The 12,510-nt window shown below is 40.2% G+C and overlaps 1 protein-coding gene across 1 annotated transcript in view; it reads right to left on the reverse strand.

Annotated features, from left to right (window-relative positions):
• Positions 1-5,322, reverse strand: part of GFM1 (G elongation factor mitochondrial 1) — a 46,202-nt gene extending 40,880 nt beyond the window's left edge. Inside the window, exons 1-4 of the mRNA XM_045503141.1 lie at positions 5,093-5,322; positions 3,703-3,855; positions 2,023-2,155; positions 1,374-1,578 (exon numbers count right to left, since the gene is read on the reverse strand). Coding sequence (XP_045359097.1) covers positions 1,374-1,578; positions 2,023-2,155; positions 3,703-3,855; positions 5,093-5,182 — 581 coding nt within the window. The 5' untranslated portion in view covers positions 5,183-5,322. The remainder of the gene's footprint in view (positions 1-1,373; positions 1,579-2,022; positions 2,156-3,702; positions 3,856-5,092) is intronic.
• Between the last annotated feature and the right edge of the window lie 7,188 nt (positions 5,323-12,510).

Below are 12,510 nucleotides of genomic sequence, written 5' to 3' on the forward strand. Positions count from 1 at the left end.
ATTCAAAGACTTGGTGGAAACAGTCCATTTCTTGCCAAGCACAAGTAAAATAGAAGTAATAAGGACAAAAACTGAAAACACTTTGTTTTGCCAGGAAAATATTACAAATACCCAATAAAGAAGAATTTCATGTTCATATTCCCAAATACAATCACTTCCATCAGGCACACACAGCAATGCTGTCACTTGGAAGTTCCTCAATACCGATCTTGTCACCAGACACATCATTCTTTGTCTCTCTACTACTACAAACTTGACTGTCTATTTTCATCAGCTCTGCCATGTGAATTGTAGCTAGGAACTTGGCAGCTACATTTACACGTCCACAAAAAGTGCAAAGTGAAACTTCAACTCTTTTCAAAGGCTATGTGAAATATACAGTATTGGGCAAAAGGTACAATGCTACAACTACTACTAAGTTACATCTGCTACAGAAAGGAAGTGTTACTCTTGTCTTAGCAAATATGTTACCATATGAACCCAAGGGACTATATACCATACTATTTATGGATGTTAATTAAAATTCCTCATGTAAAGGTTAAAATAGGTGATGATTCTCTCGGTTTGTCTAAATATATAAAGTACTTTCAAAATCTACTCTAGATTACTTCTCTAATCACAGCAAAACAGTGAATTGCCAGATTGTTTTCTGAACTCACCTTAAACCTCCCTACAGTTTAAGTCATATTTTCCCCGTTTTACAGAGAAGGCAGTTGATGAGATTACAACCACAAAACAAACTATTGACATCAATCTTTCTTTCTTTTTTTTTTTTTAACGTTTATTTATTTTTGAGACAGAGAGAGACAGAGCATGAACGGGGGAGGGGCAGAGAGAGAGGGAGACACAGAATCGGAAACAGGCTCCAGGCTCTGAGCCATCAGCCCAGAGCCCGACGCGGGGCTCAAACTCACGGACCGTGAGATCGTGACCTGAGCTGAAGTCGGACGCTTAACCGACTGAGCCACCCGGGCGCCCCAATCTTTCTTTCTTTAAGTTTTTAAAAAATGTTTTATTTATTTTTGAGAAAGACAGAGACAGAGTATAAGTGGGGGAGGGTCAGAGAGGAAGACACAGAATCTGAAGCAGGCTCCAGGTTTTGAGCCAGCACAGAGCCCAACACAGGGCTTGAACTCCTGAACCATGACCTGAGCTGAAGATCATGACCTGAGCTGAAGTCAGATGCTTAACTGACTGAGCCACCCAGGCACCCCTGACTTCAGTGTTTCTTTTACTAAGTGACTCACATAAATATATTTTTTAGAGAAAAAAAAATTAGGAATAAAGCTTAATGACACTGAATTAATTGTCTTTCTGGACGTAAACTTCCTTATCCAGATCATCCCAGCCCCTCCTGTTCTAAGGCTCAGTACCTCATTTGCTGCAGGGCCCTGGCTGGGTTGGAGCCCGTTCGGTCCAATTTGTTAATGAAAGTTAGAAATGGAACATTATAGCGCTTCATCTGACGGTTAACAGTCATGGTCTGGCACTGCACCCCTCCAACAGCACAGAGAACAAGGACTGCACCATCCAACACTCTCAGGGCCCTTTCAACTTCTATTGTGAAGTCCACGTGTCCTAAATGAGACAAAGTGTGTGAGGTCTTAAAGAGCAGTATGAATTTTTATAACATGCACAATTATACGTTTTTATATCTCTGCTCAGGACATAAGCCTTCTAATTAAAATGTGGATTTTTTCAACCACCATACCATTTACTAACCATAAGGTCCAGGGACCCAACTCTTCAAAAAACTACTAGGGCACGGGGCACGGGGCACCTTTAAATCAGCTACAGCTTGTAACAAGCAAGAACCTTCCTGCTCACAGTTTATTTGTACTATTTTTCAAGGGAACCACATAAGGATAAAGTGCTCTAGGTCCCAAGTCAGATTTCTCTAACAGGAATTCACAGTCACACTTTTGAGTATTATTTGACACTCAAAAATGAGCTGGGTCATAATAAAGAACTAAATGTGCTTTTGTCAAAACAAGCTGCAATAAAACCAAGAATTCAACTCACCAGGAGTATCTATAATGTTGATATTGACATCTTTCCACATGGTATAGGTGGCTGCTGACTGAATAGTGATTCCTCTTTGTCTCTCTAGTTCCATGGAATCCATGACAGCACCAACTCCATCTTTACCTTTCACCTAAACACAAACACAGCAACTCAGATTTTCCTGTCCCTGCATCCCAAGGAGGAGAGAAATCTTTACTGAGAAGGAACCAGAACACACACAGTTAACTGATGCAATTTTCCGAGAAGGCTATCACCAAACCATGTCTTGTGAAACAGAAGAGTGATTCCAGGTTTTGCCCTCTATTTACTGCCTCTCTTTTCATTGTTATTGTCAGCACTACTAACATAGAGCAATCACCTCAGTCTTAGAGCCAACCTTGTTTCCTTCACACTGTTCCTGCCCACCAGGCTTGTGGTAGTCCATGAGCAGAAGTTCAGAGAACAGATTTTTCCCTGCTCTACTACATGTGGATTTTGAGTCCTAGGTGGGAAGGATTCAGCTTTCCACGTACTTGTGATTTAACAAGATGAGATTCCTCTGAAGAAATGGAAAGTTATTCAATGTTACGGTCATTTCTTCAGGAGACTTTAAAGTTACAAAAAATTGTTTTCTTTTCTTTTCTTTTCCCCTCTCTCTCAGTAATGTATCTGTCTGCCCACCATCAGGTCACAGCTGAGGTGGGGCCTGACCACGCCTCCAGATCCAAATGTGGATTCTATGCCCAAGGCAGCAGGTGAGCCTGGGCACACCAGGGGAAGTGCTGTTGGGCTGCCAGCACTTTGAGAAGTCCCAAGGGCCACCCCCCCCAAGCCCCAAGCCACACTCGTTGGCAGGTGGGAGGGGAGCTGCATCCCAAGTGTGGGGGCACAGGCCTCATCCTCACAGCAGGCAGGCAGAAAGCACAAGGGGGCCCCTGCCTCACAAAGGGCATTTATGGAAACGAGGGGGGTGGGGGCTGGTACAGAGTCTTCCCGCTGCAGCTGTGAGTTGCAGGGCTCGGACACAGTGTTCCAGGAGTCCATGTGGTGGCAATGCACTTCTGCTCCCAACTGTCCAGGGAGCCCCTGGCTTCCAGATGCACTTCCGGAAGCACTTGTCCTGCATCCTCCACAGCGGCTCCTGGGCCATAGCCACAGCAACCTGCACCTTCACCTGCTCCATGCTGAGCCCCGGGTCCAGTTTGCCACCGCTGGACTCCCTAAATCTGAGCCCAAAGCACTCACCACTGCTCCACAAAATCCAAAAAAAAATTTTTTTGACACGTGTATTTTGTAACTATAAACATCATACTACATACAGTTTTAAAGTGTTTTTCCACTTTATAAACATCTCTCCATAACATTAAAAATTATGTAAATACTACTTTAACAGCGGATTACATCACATGACTTTTTAATTGAAGTATAATTAACGATGTTACATTAGTTGCAGGTGTAGACTTAACATTCCTAAAAGACAATTTACTGAGAATCTACACAGTGATGGTCTCTAGGGGGATTCCTCACAACCACACTGCAAGCCAGTATGAACTATCCCGTTTGTGGCAGGTCTCTGACTAAAGGTCCACTGTTACCATTCATTTAATCTTTCAGGTTTTGTAATGTTTATTAAATCGTAACGACCAAACAATTAAAACCAAGCTCTCGCTAACCTGGAATCAACCATGAACCACATACCTCATGCATCTTTGCAATTCTGCCAGTGTAGTAAAGCACTCGTTCTGTTAATGTAGTTTTCCCCGAATCAATGTGAGCCGAGATTCCAATATTTCGTATCTTTTCATTAGGAATCACCCCTGATGAGCACCATCGGCAGACTTTCCAATTAACCTGAAAAAATAAGAGAGCTTGTATCAACGCACTTTCTGTAAGAGATAACAATGGGCAATTAGAATTTGGTTGGTTGGTATCTTTCTACCAATGTATCTCAATGGACACCAAACATCATTTGAGATAGCTTGGAAAGGCAAGAGAAGGAATGAATGCCTCAATCTATGACTCTTGTAACCAAAGGAGAAACTACAAGAGAAGACAGAAGGGATACACACATTCTTAACAATAAATAAATCTGAAAAGATATACAGGTATCAAAGAAGTTAATTAATTAAATAAAAGGGGACAGATACTTTTCCAAATGTTACAGGTTTGAAATTATACGCTGGGGCTGATAAAACCAGAAAGACAATTTCCAACAAGTACTTTAATAAGAAATAGTTTTTAGTTTAAATTTTACTTTGATTTTTTCCCCCTTCTCCCTTACTGTAGTGTAGTCCACAGCTAGCAAGGATGTTTGCAGTCTCCAAGGTAGCCCACAAAAAATTTCCAATTCCTTCTGTACAAAAACAATCACTCTTTAAAAACTTTATTCTATTCTGGTGGGGGTGAGAGTAAGGGAGAATCCTGCATTTTATGGAATCAGGACACAATATAAGCCTCTATCTATAGGACTGCATATCCAAAATGTACTGCAGCACTTCTGAGGAAAGGAAAACAGGAGACCTGAGAAAAGGTGGGCAAATACTAAATGGTTTCTGGTCGACACTTAGACAAAATTCCATGAATATCAGCAAGGAAAGCAAACGATGTTTGCATAGTAGTAAAGGCTCAGGTCCTACCCAATCCTACTCCATTCTGCAACCTCCGCAAAAGACAGAAATGCAAAGAAAAGTACCGGGAGGTTTGAACGCCAAATCAAATAACCCAGCCCAAGGACACTGTGCAGTGAAAAGAGCACTAGATGATCAGTCAGAAGCCCGGAGTTCGAACCCTGAGCACACTAATTTTTCAGCTGGTCTGACCTTCACTCCAGTCACTTCTCTTTAAGGTATACCAAAAAGAGGCTTAACCATAATCGGTGGCCTTGTCCACTCTCCCAAGGTACTGAGACGCAGCTCACGAACGAGAACATGTGCAGGTACCGAAAGGCTTTTCAGCACTGAGGCACGACAGCTCCTTTCCGGAGCTGTCAGGAGGTCCCAGGGAAGAAATCACTGTTCCCTAGCCCTGGAGATCAGCAAAGTCCCGTCCGCAGTCCCTGGTTCGGTCTCGCCTCGCCGGGCTCTAGTACCTGCTTCCCCTGCCATCCCAGGCTGGCGGGGACCCGCGGGAGCGGCCCACGCCCCAGAGCCGCGGCGACGGCTGCTCCCAGCAACCTCATTCAGGCCAGCGCAGAACTGGTGTAAAGGTCCGGTGGCTCTGGGTCTGCTCAGCAACCAGCTCCACAACTGGAAGCGTTCAAAGTCACGCCGGCAATCAGCGCCAGCAGAGCGCATCCGGGGCGAAGGACGCTAGGGAGGCGAGAGGAAGGGAAAGAGAGGCTTCCGGACTTCAGAGCCGAACAGCGCCTTCCAACACCTGGGCGCCCTCTGTAGACTTGGAAGAGAAAGTGTCGTCGCTTTGACCAGCTAACCAAACATTTGCATGCTCCCGGAAGGATGAAACCTTTTAAACATGGTTGTTTTGCGTATTCATTGTTGCTGTCATGTCTCTTGTGTAGGTTTGAAATTTTTCATAACTTCAAAAAAGTCTGAAATAGATTCCCCTCCATCAAAGTGCCTAGAAGGTCCTGCTTGAACAGCCCCACCAAGATAGCAATGTGGAGAAATGTTTGTAACAGAATTTTAAGTGGAAAAAGATGCAAAATTATTATCTATGTCATTACAAATACAAAACAAAAAAAAAATGACCTGTAAGACATGACCTGAAAAGAACGTGGAAAAATTAACTATCAATTACAGGTGTTTTTGTTTTTTTTTTTGTCTCATTTCAAGAATTTCATTGTTTGATGTTAAATGTTACATGTTCAGTACTTATGGAAGACCGCATCTTTGACGATTCCACTTGGATGTCTTAGGAGTATCTCGCACTCTGTATGTCTAAAACAGAGCTTCTGCTCTTCCTCCCAAAATCTTCTGCAGTCTTCATCTCGTGAATGGAAACTCCATTCGAGTTGCCCTGACCAAAAATGTTAGTCACTTCGACACCACTGACAGCTCTGGTGTAATCTGTCAGTTTATTCTATAGGCACCACCTTCAAAACTAGGTCTAGAACCTGACCTTGTCTCCCCACCTCTCAACACTGCCATCTCTCAACCGAATTGCTGTATAACAGATTTCCTAAAGGATCTCACTGCTTCTGCCCCAAGGCAGTTCAGTCTATTCTCAACACTGACTAGAGGGCTCCTTTTAAGCCAGACCATGTCATTTCTCTGATGAAAATACTCCAGTGAGTTCATTGTTCCTGTTATCTTTACTTGTAGGTTCAAAATTTTTCATAATTAAAAACAAAAATCTGCAATGGTTTCCCCTTCCCCTCAGAGAAAGTGCTGCCAAGGGCCCTGCTTGAGCAGCCAGGCTAACATGGCGGTATTTCCCTTGCTGGTTTTGCTCCAGCCACATTGGCCTCCTTGCTGGTCCTCATATGACCAGACTTTGCTCTTCCCTAAATAGTGTAGTAGCTTTTTCCTTTATTTTCTTCTCTCTGTTCAAATAGCCTTATCAATGAGGTGTTCCGTAAGGAACTCTTCTAAAACAAGGGCTCCTCCCTTACTATCTTCCGATGCTGTTTCATTTTCCTTCCTTCCTATACCTGTTTATTGTCTGACTCTCCCAATGGGAGTAAGTTCCATAAGCAGAGTGATTTGGTTTTGTTAATTGCTGTATCCCTTGGCATGTGTTAGGTGCTCCACAAGTATTTGTTAAATGAATGTGTGAATGAGAACAAATAAACAGAAATCAAATTACAAGAGCCAAGAAAAGAAAAACCAAAATCTCAATGATGAATTTCAAATTTACTTTTTGTAAATCATCCATGTATTAATTTGCAATAAAGGATTTGTAATCTGATTTGAGGAATAAATCCATTAACGTTGAACATAACTTTAAAACATTTTTTATGGACTTTCAAAAATTTAGTCTTTATAAACCTTTATATGTATTTGTTTAATATATAAATTAAATACATAATTATGAAAATTATAATAAAATTAAACTTTAATAGTTTCTTTAAGTAAAAATTCATACTCATTTTGTGTGTATACATATATATTCATTTTTCTGTAATTATTATACCAAATATACTTAATTAAGCATTTTTAACCAAAGTAATCAACTTTTCTCTACTCCAAAGAGAAAACTGAAAGGCAGAAAACCAAGAGCTGTCTAGCTAAATTTTTATGAGTACATATTATAGATTAAGTTTTAAAGTGGCAAAATACACATATACAATATCATCCAAAGCATTTCCACACTGTTAATTCATAGTCATTTTATAATGTATAATAAAATTGAAACTATCTCTAGTGACCAAAACCTTGTATCCATTTTTACTTAGAAATTGTCCAAGTTTCATCCAAGAATTAATTTAATTTTTTCTTAGGTCTGGAAAAGTTAACTGGGGATCTGAAAAATTACATTTTTAACTAACACATTCAGTCCTTATAATTGATAGTATTATCATAATCTTATAAGATTAAACCCCCCCCTCCCCTTAGAAGACATCTGTGTTACAATTTTGTTTAAACATCATTTTATATTTTGTAATCTTAATGGAGTCAATGGTAACTTATACTTGACCCATAAGACCAATACAGGAAATTTGTAAAGTTGTTTCGGTTTTTTTTTTGAGAGACACACACAGAGTATGAGTGGGGGGGTGGGGGGGGCAGCGAAAGAGGGAGACACAGAATCTGGAACAGGCTCTAGGCTCTGAGCTGTCAGCAAAGAGCCTGACCTGGGGCTTGAACTCAGGAACCGTGAGATCACAACCTGAGCTGAAGTTGGAACCTTAACCAACTGAGCCACCCAGGTGCCCCAGAAATTTGTAAACTTTAATGAGAAGTTCAACCTTAGTTTTATATAAACTAGGAGATTTTATTAGCATTAATTTTATATAATAAAAACTGGAAGAAGACATATAGTTGATTTTAAATAGCCATTCATTCACCCAGGTCCATCCACTTATCAGAAATATTTCAGAAAGCTTTTTAAAAAAACATTTTATAAACTTTATATTCATAATCATTATATCATATTTAAATCTTTCTCAATGTTTAGTTAGTTTTGAGACAGAGATAGAACATGAATGGGGGAGGGTCAGAGAGAGAGGGAGACAGAGAATCTGAAGCAGGCTCCAGGTTCCAAGCTGTCAGCACAGAGCCCAACGTGGGGATCAAACTCATGGACCGTGAGATCATGACATGAGCTGACGTCGGAGGCTTAACCAACTGAGCTACCAAGGCACCCCTCATTAAATCATATTTAAAAGCTCCTCTTTTATCTTTAATCATACTAACAAAATATATTTAACAAAAGCTATTACTTACACTGTCCATATTTTTATGCAAAAGCAGCACAAATAGTTTATTAGCTTTTTTCTCTTAGACATTTTAGATTGTTTATTTGGAGTAGATATTCCTAGATTGCACATATGACAGAATGACTTTTTTTTTAATTCATCTTTAAAAATTTTCAAGTGGGAGGAAAAAATAGGGAGAGAAGCAGAAAAAATGGTGAGCCAGATGGCATATTAAAAATTTTGAGTTTGAGGGGCATCTGGCTGACGCAGCGGTAGAGCAAGCAACTCTTGAGCTTGGGGTTGTAGGTTTGAGCCCTACATTGGGTGTAGAGATTACTTTAAAAAATTAAAAATCTTTAAAAAAATGTGAGGTTTGATGAGGTTTTTTGGGGGTGACAGTCGGATTCGTGGGGTCCAGAGCTGACAACCAAGAAAGAATTCTTGAAGACGTCTTTGGTGCAAAAAGATGATTTTATTTAAAGCATGGGGACAGGTCCCTTGGGCAGAAAGAGCTGCCCTGGGACCATGAAGAGAGACTGGTTTTATACTATGGAGTTGGGGGCAGGTAAAGTCCAGGGGAAGTTTCCAGTGAGATTTTCTTTTTTTTTTTTTTTTTTTTTTTTTTTTTAATTTTTTTTTTTTCAACGTTTATTTATTTTTGGGACAGAGAGAGACAGAGCATGAACAGGGGAGGGGCAGAGAGAGAGGGATACACAGAATCAGAAACAGGCTCCAGGCTCCGAGCCATCAGCCCAGAGCCTGACGCGGGGCTCGAACTCACGGACCGCGAGATCGTGACCTGGCTGAAGTCGGACGCTTAACCGACTGCGCCACCCAGGCGCCCCCAGTGAGATTTTCATCTGCTAAAGAAAACTCACAGGATACTGGAGGCCTAGCTATTGTCAAGCTAAGGTTGTTTTCCCTCTACCAAAGCAGTATCACACATATCCCACCTGGGGATGGGGGTGGGGTGTTTGCGGACTGTCAGCTTGCCTTATGTTCTCTCATCAAGGTTGAGCAATAATCTATTGGTATTAGGCAGTGGCCAAACAGGAAGTGGTTAGAAGGTCTCCACTAATTAGAGCTAAGGGAGACTTATAGAGAAGAGGCAAATTATTTATATTATTTATATATTATTTATTCATATTTATATTATTTATTATTATTTATTTATAAAGCAATTATTTGTTTGGCTGTAGTTTAACTGGTTGCCTTATATGGGAAAGCCTAGTTGGCTATGATTAGATGTCTTTAGGTTTCAATTTCTTAACTTTGAGGCATTATAGGTTTGTTTTGGTTTGCTTACATGTACTACTAAAGCATTAAAGCCTCAGTCTAATAGTTTCCTTGTTTAATTAATAATATAAATATGAAAGTATTCCTGTAAAAGCTAATTACTGTCCCTCTTCAATACAGGATAAAGTTTAAATATAAGCCATACAAAGCTCTGAAGTATGGAAATAAAAGATGGCCAGTCTTCTACATAAACAAAGTGGTCTCCTTTAGACAAATAACACAAAGGCTCTCCTGAGGTTTTGTTTCTTTGTTGTTTCTTTGATATTGTTCTTCAAGGTGCCTCTCAAGTGCAAGTCTTGTTTATATCCAAGTTCCCCAGAATGGCCATTACAATTCTCTCCTAAATTATGCCAGGAGGTAGTACAAGTCTATTAGGTGACAAACCCATGAAAAACTGCCTGGTGTTCTAACAAATGTAAAACACTGCTATGTTTGTCTCAGGCTTTAACCCTAATGTTAAACCACATGACTACTGACCTGAGAAACATGGTTAGAAGGCAACATGGGTGGATAGAAGGTCTCTCCCAAAGCAAACTTCTCATGCAACTGACAAGACTGAGGAAAGTTTTCACAGACAAATAATATAAGATGGTGGGCAAGTAGAAGATAGGAGATGGTGTTTAAAGTCAAATTCACGAGAGGACACCAAAGTCTGATCAGAATCCCCAAACCCCAAGAGACAATAAGCACAACACTGGGGACTAAGAGATCATCAGAACGCGAATTTACTGCAAGATCCACGTAATCAGGGACAGAGGGTTCTCAAGAGGTCTCAGATATGAACATTATTACCAAATTGAAAGTCCTAATACACTGCAGTCAGGGTCTTGGTCACACTTCAGTAGAATTTCCAATTTGCCCTAGCCCAATCAGCCTAAGACCACTGTCTTGGTCAATTCAGGCTGCTACGATAAAAATATCATAAACAGTCGGGGTGCCCAGGTGGCTCGGTTCATTGAGTGTCTGACTTCAGCTCAGGTCATGATCTCTCCCAGTTCACAAGTTCGAGCCCCATGTCAGGATCTGTGCTGACAGCACAGACAGAGCCCGGAGCCTGCTTCCAATTCTGTGTCTCCCTCTCTCTGCCCCTCCCCTGATGGCACTCGGTCTCTCTCTCTAAAAAACAAATAAACATTAAAAGAATACCATAAACAATATATTGGCTTATAGAAACAGAAATTAATAGAAAGGGAAAGGGAGCTCTCTGTAGTCTCTGTTATAAAAGCACTAATCCTATTCATGAGTCTGTACCCTCATGACTTAGTCACCTCCCCAAAGCAAGATCTCCAAATACCATCATATTGCCACATTTAGGGCACCATCTGATTCCAGTGTGCTCCTGCCCTGCCCTGTAATAAAGGATAATGGAGTCATGAAGGCAGAGTAATGAAAACCTATTACTGAGACTGCCAGGTACCAGGAAAAACTCTAATGTGGCAAGGAGCCTAAGTAAGCAACTTGGCCTTATTGTCAAGGCCACATTCACCGAATAGTTACTCTCTTTCCATTCCCAAAAGATCCAGGGTTCCAGAAAGATCAATTGTCATCCCCAAAGAAAAAATAATATGAACTACAAGCTACAGAGAGCCTTCCTTCCTATACTGGTTGGCCTCAGCAGTATATGGTAAAAATAATTCTGAAGAGAAGCGATTTCAGCATCATGTGAACATAAAGAATTGACATTTAATCTCCATATGTCACATATTTTTACAAGTGGCCCCTTATGAAGCACTGTGGCATAAGAAGAAATATATAATTTAATTTTTATTTACTTTCTATGGTAAACAAATTGGGAGGAAAAAAATAGCTATGGATGCTCTAATTGCTATATGATGTATAATAGTTATACTGTTTTAATGTATTTATTAAAATGTGTTTTCATACTTGAATATAATGATTAAAGTTATCACCAATGTAAGATTTAGGCAGAAGGAGAATAATTACAGTGTCGATTCTATTGGGATTTTGCTCTATCAACTGAATTTACGCAAAAGTGTTATTTCAAATTTATGCCTTATGACAACTTCCCAATATGTTATATTATTAGTACACTAAATTACGCATAACAGGAGAATGTTAACATCTTTAATACACACTCACTTTTTGTTATAAAAATGAATTGACATGTATGCATCTTATTTTGGTAACTAATTAAAAGTATGAAACACCCTGACTGATATAATACAATCAGGAGAGCATAAGCACAATCACATAGGTCTACTTCCAAAGTTAAAAAAAACAAGATGTTAAGATTATGAAGTGATAGTGGATTTTCTGTTCTTTTTTCCCCCCTTGGAACAGAACTTAAGAGTTAAGATTTTATATTCTCATAAACTTCAAATCTAACTTCTATAAAAACAGATTAATGTTTGAATTCTAGAATAAAAGAGCTAAAGCTGAATTTTTATTTATTTTTTTTTTTTAATTTTTTTTTTCAACGTTTATTTTATTTTTGGGACAGAGAGAGACAGAGCATGAACGGGGGAGGGGCAGAGAGAGAGGGAGACACAGAATCGGAAACAGGCTCCAGGCTCTGAGCCATCAGCCCAGAGCCCGACGCGGGGCTCGAACTCCCGGACCGCGAGATCGTGACCTGGCTGAAGTCGGACGCTTAACCGACTGCGCCACCCAGGCGCCCCTAAAGCTGAATTTTTAAATGGCATAAAAGGGAACAACTGATTTACTAAGTACCTTGCTCAAACACACAATCTCCTGTCTAAGAAATTTTGAGACAATCAATCATTCAAGTTTACAGAATACCAAATGCATTTTTCTAAATGTCACAAAAGGCTGAGTAGAGTTTCTCCAAGGACACTGCAACTTTAGAATGTTAACTGTGGAGACAGATTAAGCTGTTTGTAGGAAAGAAGAGCAGAAATATGCTACCTTAATAA

Source organism: Leopardus geoffroyi, chromosome C2 (genome assembly GCF_018350155.1).
Source record: "Leopardus geoffroyi isolate Oge1 chromosome C2, O.geoffroyi_Oge1_pat1.0, whole genome shotgun sequence".
NCBI lineage: Eukaryota > Metazoa > Chordata > Mammalia > Carnivora > Felidae > Leopardus > Leopardus geoffroyi.